Below are 8,556 nucleotides of genomic sequence, written 5' to 3'. Positions count from 1 at the left end.
TGGTCTGAGCAGCACAGTGGGCTCCCAAAGTTTAAGGACTGATGGTGCCACCTTTGGGAACCTCTGTCCCTGCTGGAGAGAGGGCATCAGAGCCCAGTGAGGTTTCAGTAAAACCTCCAGAATCACTGAAACATCAGAGTCCCCTTCCCTGCCTGGGTTTTGTCTCCATTTCCTTCTTACTTTTCCAGCTCTCTGTACTTATTTCCTTTCACCTTTCCTCTCCCAGAACTCCATTTCTGTCCCTTTTTCTGCCGTTGTGCCACCACCTTGCTCCATCTTCTCCATTCCTCCCTGCCAACCCCCCGCTCCGGTTTGCCCCGTTCTCACACGTAGGTCCCTGTTTTCTCAGATATTTCAAATTCTCTTTTTTTTTTTCCAAACAGGAAGGCTGAGTCTTTGCAGAGCCCGTATTTACACGACTCCTGAAACAGTCTCATTCTTTGGCTGAAGTGAGGCTGAGCGCAGCTGAAGGGGAGCATATAACGCACGTATTGTCTCCGCGAAACCCCGCTCCACTCCAGTCGGGAGCTGTCGGATCGATTTGTTGGACGGCATCCCCCGAGGGGGTCGGTCTGTCTGGCACGGTTCTCATTACAGACGTGGCCTTTTTGGTACTCGTGGCTATTCCGTAAAAGTGCACTCAAGACAAATACAGCCTGAGTAAATAGTGTCTTACTCCAAGGATGCCTTAAAAGCAAATTGGGATGGGACAATTTTGACGCATGAGTATTAAAAATAACTGGGCCGGATCCTTAGCTGTTGTAAACCTGCATGGCTGGCTTGAACCCTCGCCAGCTTAAGCCAGCTGAAGGGACTAGCATGTTTTAATTCTTATTTGTATCCTAGAAACAAAAAAAATTAAACATAAAACATGAATTATTACTTTCATAATCCCCAGGTGCCCAGAACTTAAACAACAACAAACAAATAATCATTTCCAGCTCTAAACCTCCCGATCCTTCCAAAACACTGCAGAATTAAGGTGAGTTGAAAAGGGAGATGTGAAGGATTTTGTGCAGTTTTACATGGAGGCCATCAGTTCTTGTAAAAGCCATTTTACATGAAAGGTATGACTTATGAAAGGTTGCCAGTTGTCAGCCCAGAAGGTCTTACTAACATCCACCCTAATACCAGTGTTTTCTACCACCAACCAGAGCCAGTCTGCTATTAGAAAAGTTCTCACACATTTATATGGCCTTTAGTTGATTATAAAATTGTAATGAAAAATAAATTAAGTCCAATTAAAAGGTTGATGTTCTAAAAAAAAATCAAGGCCTAGGAGGTAAATCTCCAAATTTCAGTGTCATTCCTTCCTACGATAGCTGTCCAATTACAAAAGCAATGAAAATACACACAAAAAAAATCTTAACTGTAAAACTTTACATTGTCCATCTCACAAATGCACCAGAAGTTCAGAACTAATTTAATTTCTTTTGATCTGCTTTGAAGGATAACCTCATATTAGTTTTCTTAGTGTCAAAGTTTTGTATAGCTGTATTTTACTGAACCACTTCATTCTGAAATGTGTAACATTTCTCCCAATATTTCCTTCTAACTTTGCTGGAACAGCACCAAAAATTCCCCAGAGGGACACTCATGACAGACCGGGCAGGGTGTAACCTGGAGTAGTGCAGAAGCAGCTTTCCAGCCTCTCTGACAACATTACTGCAATTAACACAGCCGTCTTCCCCATTCCTCTGTGCAGGTACTTGTCCAATTGGTGTCTGCGATGTTATCCCAGGGTAAGTAAATCTACCCCATAAATACATTTCCCTCCACATGCTCCATCCCTGCAGGGTGCAGGGATTCAGGGGAGCTACACCTCCGGCTGTGCTCAGTGAGGTTCCTCTCAGAAGTCCCACTTTCAGATCGCCTTCACAAACCCACCGAACATCTTCTACTGTAAAAACTCAAACATCAAAATCAGGAAATATCATTCTAAATTAACCACGACACTTGGGTTTGACACAGTAAGTTAACAATCACGTAAAAGTCCTCATTGCTGAAAGAACCCGGAGTGAAATGCCTATTTATAGCTTTCAATGAGGTTGGTAGCTCTCTCTAATTCTTCTTGGAGCCTCAATTTTCCTGAAAGCTAACTGTCTGTGAGTAGGCATTCAAATAATTATTTGGCCTATTCAAGTGATAATGCACTACAGAGTTTACAGATTTTTGAAGACTAGAAATGTGAATAAATCAGCTATCTAAAAAGACAATTTTCTCATAAAAGAAATGAGAAAAAGCATATAATGTGCGACAGGAGAATTAACTTGTCCTAAAAAACTCTCTTAATAACAACAGTATCTAATTTGTTTAATCTTCCCCGCTATGTATCAAACAACGGTCTGAAGTCAGCAAAGCGGTGCGAGTTTGCTGACTCTGGTACGAGATGAATATCATCATTTGTATCACAGATTCCATGGATCGGCACAGGGCTATGACCAGCATTCCCTATAACTACATGCTCAGTTTTTGTTTTTATTTTTTTTTTCCAGAGAAAGACACTCCAGCGGGGCACACTGCTGCTGAGAGGTGCAGCTGCACTTTTGTTACCATGAATTTTTCAGCCCATCCTTGGTTTCATTTAAATAGAGCCCCATGAATAGGCAGTGCTGTCACAATTAATTGAGACAAAATGACTCCCCTCTGCCAGAGATTTTTTCTTAGCAAACTAGAAAATTGAAAAACATGTGTTAAAACAAAATGAAGCAAAAAATCTTTTAAGATAGAGAAAACAATGGGCTGTGAAGCTGATAAGTCCTCCTTGTTTCTCTGTAACTTAGGGCTTAATGCATACACCCAGGGCATGGAAGACCTCAAGTCACTTGTCTCCAGTTCCTGGGATGACCTGAACACATGCTTCATTCAAGAACCTCATTTCTAAGCTGTAAACCAGGTTGAGATGCCACCCTCCTCTCACCTAACATTTCTGCCTAATGTCAATAAGTAATGTCCTGTGGAGCAGGGGCTCGCCCTGCTTGTCCCCTTCACAGGCAACTGCCCAAGACCCTTCTCAGTCTTTGGTCCTCAGACCTGGGGACTGCACAGAGGGTGGAAGTAGCCCCTCTTGCTGGTATGGGCACTAAACGGAGGCTTCATGCCTGCAGCTCTCACTGAGGCTCTAAAACCCAGCTGGATCTGGATCTGCCGTAAACTGCTTAGCAAGTCTGGGCACCCACAGGTGTGATTTTAGATTATATACACAGCCATTTGCGTAATGGTGCAACATAAAGAGAATGAAAGGCAATTTAGGCTCCTATACGCAACCTGCTGTGACGCAGGGAGACCGTCTTGCATCTGCATTGGAGTTGCCTTTGGATGCATCCACAAAGGCTGCTGCCTGCAGGAACTTGCGTGCAGGTCTGCGCGGTCAGCGCCTCGCTGCCCATACGGGGTATGGGCCATAGGTGAGAGCAGGGGTGGAGGGCAGCAGCACGTCCACCAGTTTACCGGGAATGAGAAACTGGTTTCCAGGAATGGGACAGCTTGCCATCCGCAGGTCAGCGTGAGCCACAACCATGTTTTTTGTGATTGCTGCCCCACAGGCTCACTTCTGGCCTCTTCTGATATCGAATGAACTAACTGATTACCAAAAAAGTCTTAAGAGACTTGCAAATTTTAGGATTAGAAGGGGCACTGTAGTCTCAATTCCTACTAAAGCAAGCCATAAATTTCATTAGTGAGGCCTAAATATAGAGACAGAACTTGTTTTTTGAACTGGAACATATCTTGAGAGAAATCAAGCCTTGACTTAAAACAACGAAGAATTCACCACGTCCTTTGGCAAACTGCTCCAACTCTTAAAACCTCATTGGTTTTATCCTGGTTGAATTTCACTGATTTGGACCAGTGGATGGTATCATGCCCTTGAATATTTGGGAATTCCACCTTCTGCAAGTAAGTCTAAGGTGGGAAGAAACTCCACAATGCCTGAGTACTGGTATTGAGGCCTCTCTTTTCTCTCGTTTTGAAGCCACATTTTTGTCACCATTAGATTATTCTGATAGCTCATCTCTGAATCCTTCCCAATACATCCACAAACTTTCTAAAGTTCCTGGCATTATGTCAGGAATCTCCTCACTCCGTGCCACACAGCTCTATTCTTAGTTATATATTCTTGCAGACAAAGCAAACTGAGCATATAAACAGAAACGGCCTTGTGGATACACGAGTGAAATGAGAGTTGAAAAAATCATTAGCAACAAAGAAGCACCTAAAAGCGTTTTCATTTCTGAGGTCAGGTAAGAATAGTTGCAACGAGCCGCTGTTCTAGCAGCGTGTTCCTAGTGCTCCTCGTGTCTCATTATGCTGCTTTTCAGTGCCGTTGTCATAGTAGTCTACAAAGAACCTTATGTAAGAAATAAGATGATGGTTCTGCACAATGTTAAAAAAGAGCATTTATCAGATAAGTGCTAATGTTCTAGATTAGGGATTCTTGCTCCCTCACTCTGCACTGGACCATGTAACCACATGAATCATTTTGATTGCAAAGTACACATTCCCTCATCAGCTCGGAGAGATTAAAGTGGAATATTACAGAGTCTACTCATGAAACCATGGCATCAGTAGACCAAAAAAAAAAAAAAAAAAAAAAAAAAAAAAAAAAAAGCTGCAATCATACAAACAAAACTAACAATTTCTAGTTTCTCATGAAATATTACTCCTTTGAGTTATACCCAGATTTTCTTTAGACTTTTACATGTTTTTGTGACTGCATTTGCACATTCCAGGGCAGCACAACTCCGAATGATTCAGCGGGAACTCTGGATTTATATGACGGGCAGGGACTCAATGTCTTTCCGTAATTTTCAGATACGTCTTTAAAAAAAATGTCGAATTTTTGCCAAGAAGATGCAGTGTTGGTTTGGGGAGTTTGCTGGGCTTCGGGGAAACATTCTTTCAGCCTCTGTTCTTCCTATTGATTGCTTTTGGTAGGAAACTTCTCTCCTCTGAACGCACGCCAGTGCGGGCTTGGTGCTGGGAACTGCAGGCAGGGACCCGACTGATGGAGCCACGCGGCCTCATCATGCATGGAGAGCCCTTGCTGGCTGTGATGGATGCATGGGACTGTTGGGGAACGTGCTGGGAACGCTTCTGTAGCCAGAAAGCTGTATCGAAGGCGAGAGCTGTGGGCAGGCTGTCCAGGAGGGCATTGCTGTGGATGCCGAGGACGGGCTGTGTATCACAGGGCTGCAGCAACGTGCAGGCCCCTGCCTGCTGCCCTGCACAAGCGTGCTCTGTGCCCTCACCGTGTGAGCTGGCTGCAGCGCTAGGAATGCTGCTAGCACCTGGCTGCCCCCCATCTCCGAGGGGACCAAGAAGAGGTCACTTGTTCACGTTTTATTTACTGTACTTAACTCAGGCGGCATGGCTTCCTCCGATTGCCTGCAGGGAGCAAGCAGAAACGTTTTTTCTCCTTAGCACACAGCTTAGTTTCTGTTTGGGTTCTGCTGCTTTGATTTCGCAGGGCGCTGCTGGAGCGTGGTCTCTGCCAGGGCACGGCGTGGGTCGTGCTGCTGGCCCTGTTCGCACCAACCTTGTGTGGGCCCGGCCCCCCGGCCAGCTCTGCTCGCAGGCACCTCGGGCAGGACCCAACAACCTGACATTTCACCAGTTGTCCAGCACCCCTGTGGTGTTCTTCTGTCTTTGTGAAGCTCCTTATGGCTGTAGCTTTTCTCCTGTTATTTGGGATGGTTACAGCAGGCCTCAGGCAGTGGTGTCACCCGCAGCAAGGGCAGAGGCAGCAGCGCTGCTGGGCCCACAGCTCTGTTTCTCCCTTTACCTCCACCACAAGGGTTTTCTTTGTTTGTTTTCCACGCACTGTTTCTCTAATTTTTCTCATTTCTGTCCTTTTTCTCTCTCCCCTGCACCTTGTGCTGCTTTGTCTTTCACTGCCACCACCACTAAAAGTCCGTGATTCCCAGCTCGGCACAGCTGAGGGGCCTCCAGGCCCTCCAGCACCACGAATCCTTTTCTCTCCTTTTCATCCACAAGCCAGATCGCTATGAGAAGTGAGAATTCCAGTGAAATGGCATGTTAGCAAAAAGCAGTCAGCATTAAAGGTCCTGTGGGGATTGCTGCAAACTGCTTCACCTCACCAAAGCCATCTCCAATGTGGAAACTCCACTCCCTGTTCTCCTAACATGAACTTCAGAAATGTTCACCTCCCTCTCATAATACACCTCTCTGAGAACCCCAGAGCCCTCAAATTGGGGTAAATTGCATTCTCCTGAATTACTTCAGCTGTGGCTGGGGTGACAACTGGCACCTGTGTCACTTCCCAGGCCCACAGCAAAGAACAGCTTTGGATGAAAAAAAAAAATCATCTTCCCTTGGCTTGGTGGTGGTTGGTTCTTGGTTGTTTCCTTTCTGTTGTTGCTGTTAGGATGCAGAAAATAAACCATTAACATGGAGCTTAGATGTTCTGGGAGTACTGTTGCTATCCTGAGGGAAGGCTACAGTGTCTTCCTCACCACCAAGAGGTCAGCATCCTGCTCTCTTCTCTCAGCCAAATTGCAGGGCAAGCAGCAGTGCTGGAGCACGCACTGCAGAGAGAAGGTGGGCTCTGCTGGGCTGTCCCCCTTCAGACGTGCTCCTGCTGGTGATGCTGGGGCCCAGAGGCTCTGGGGGACACCAGGTCTGGGTGAGAGAAGGTGGCATTGGGGAAACCCCATCTGTGAGCACAGCTCTGCGCACCTGCCTGGCTTTCGAGGGAAGAGTGTGACCTCCAGCATCACCTTCTCTGGGCAAGATGCTACAAAGGACAAATTACCCAGCTCGCCCTCCCGCTCCCGGCTCTGATCTTCTGCCAGCTCACATTTCCACAGCCACTAGTGCAAAGGGCAGTTCATTGTTGCAGGAATTCGTATGGGTTGCTTTTATGGTGAAGATCAAACAAAAAGAAAACCCCAGCAATGCGGGCTGGCGTTGGCTCCCTGCCGCAGTGACGAGTGCCGTGCTGGGAAGACGCGCTTTGTGCCCCGAACAGCTCGCTGTCTGGGGAGCTGGGGCTGTGCCACAGATGGGCAGGAACACAGGGAGCAGGGGATGAGGGTCATTCAGCCACAGACAGACCCATTTCGCTGCCCAGGTTCACTCAGTGCATTTTCCCCTTTTACTGGCTATGCCCAAAGAGCAAAGTAAGCTCAGGGGCCCATGGCCATGAGGTTTTCCATGCTGCCCTGCTCACCAAAAGCCAACATCTCCTATCACTGAAGGACACTCACTCCTGTGACCCGTGTCCCACAGAAAGAGCTCTGCCCAAGGGCAAAGTGGTTGTGGGCAATGGCTGAATGAGACCACAACGTTCTTTGTTGTTGCCTTGACAATATACTTGCACTCTGGAGCTCTATTTTAACCCTGTGCTGGGGTAATACCAGCTGATGAAACACTGCTGGAAACCAGGCAAGCCACTATACTTGCAAAAACAAGTTTTCACACATGCGGTAGCATCGTTAGGGTAAGCGGCCTTTTGCCCCAGGAGAGGGGCTGGGTGTGTGCCAGGAAACGTCTGCACTCTCGCTCTAAAGGATGGATTTTCAAACATTGCATAGCAAATCCCTTCCTTGTACACTGCCTTTTTTCTGTTTTTCTTTTAAATATGTTTTGAATATACAAAAATAATCCAAAACATTCAAGATGCTCACGTTCTTTAAATAGAGCTTCATGCAAAATCTGCTGAGTCCAAAGGCGGCCTGCAGCTGACTTCCCCGGGTGCAGCACGAGCAACCAGCAGGTTGCTGCTAGCAGAGGGCTGTAAGTCACATCTTGCCAGGGGTGTTTCCTTTACAGTACTATTAGCTCAGATCATGGCCCATCTAATTTGGGAATCCCTTGGTGACCAATACATTTCAGTACCCTGACGGTCACATGCGGCAGCACGGAACCAGCCCCTCGCAGGTTCCTAAACTCACGCCACTGCGCTGCCCCTGGGGACAGCCTCATTTCCTAAAGCTGCTCTTCCCATGGCAGGCGCAAGCAGTAGATAAATCAGAAATGGGTTTTCTTAAGAGTGTCACGAGAGGACCATTGCTCAGCCAGGCTTTTTGTGCGGGACTGGAGGTTCACGAGTCCTTTCCTGAGAGGCATTGGGACATCTGCTCGTGGCCCCTCACCCTGCAGTTGCCTCCAGACCCGCGGATGCACAGGGTGCAGCGGGCAGGCAGTGCCCCGGCTCTTTCTAAAACCAGCTCTTTCTAAACCCCGTTACTCAACTTCCTGCAGCAACGAAGGGTGACCACACTGCAGATGAAGAAATATTTCCTTCAGTTTACCCTAAATCCCAGGCAGTGCTGTAAGCAGCAATTCCCTTCGTTTTTGCACTGCTGGATGCTGCGACGAACAGGAGGCCTGGGTCCCCAATGGGCCGCTGCGACGTTCAGATCCCCCTGTGAAACCTTTTCTCTTCTGCCTATTTCAGCCCCCGTTGGCATCTGCCATCACAGTCCTTGCACGCTTCGTCTCGCCAAGGGGAGCAGTCAGCTCTGGGACGCTTCCAGCTCGTTTTGTTACCCTGTCGGAGATGACATTTTAAGCTGAAAGTGCTTTGCGTTTACC

General features: G+C 47.2%; 1 protein-coding gene across 3 annotated transcripts in view; it reads right to left on the bottom strand.

Annotated features, from left to right (window-relative positions):
• Window positions 1-720: 720 nt before the first annotated feature.
• The window catches only part of LOC311441906 (uncharacterized protein), an 87,025-nt gene continuing 79,189 nt past the window's right edge, over window positions 721-8,556 (bottom strand). For 2 of the 3 annotated variants that reach the window (XM_084530537.1, XM_084530539.1), the window contains one exon: window positions 4,927-8,512. In XM_084530537.1, coding sequence (XP_084386663.1) covers window positions 8,416-8,512 — 97 coding nt within the window. In that variant the 3' untranslated portion in view covers window positions 4,927-8,415. Of the gene's footprint in view, window positions 843-4,926; window positions 8,513-8,556 lie in introns of those variants that run through there. The other variant, XM_084530541.1, reaches the window with a different exon arrangement.

Source organism: Aythya ferina (assembly GCF_964211825.1).
Source record: "Aythya ferina genome assembly, chromosome: 10".
Lineage (NCBI taxonomy): Eukaryota > Metazoa > Chordata > Aves > Anseriformes > Anatidae > Aythya > Aythya ferina.
Note: the sequence above shows the minus strand (reverse complement) of the source record. Positions and strands in the feature narration are given on the sequence as shown.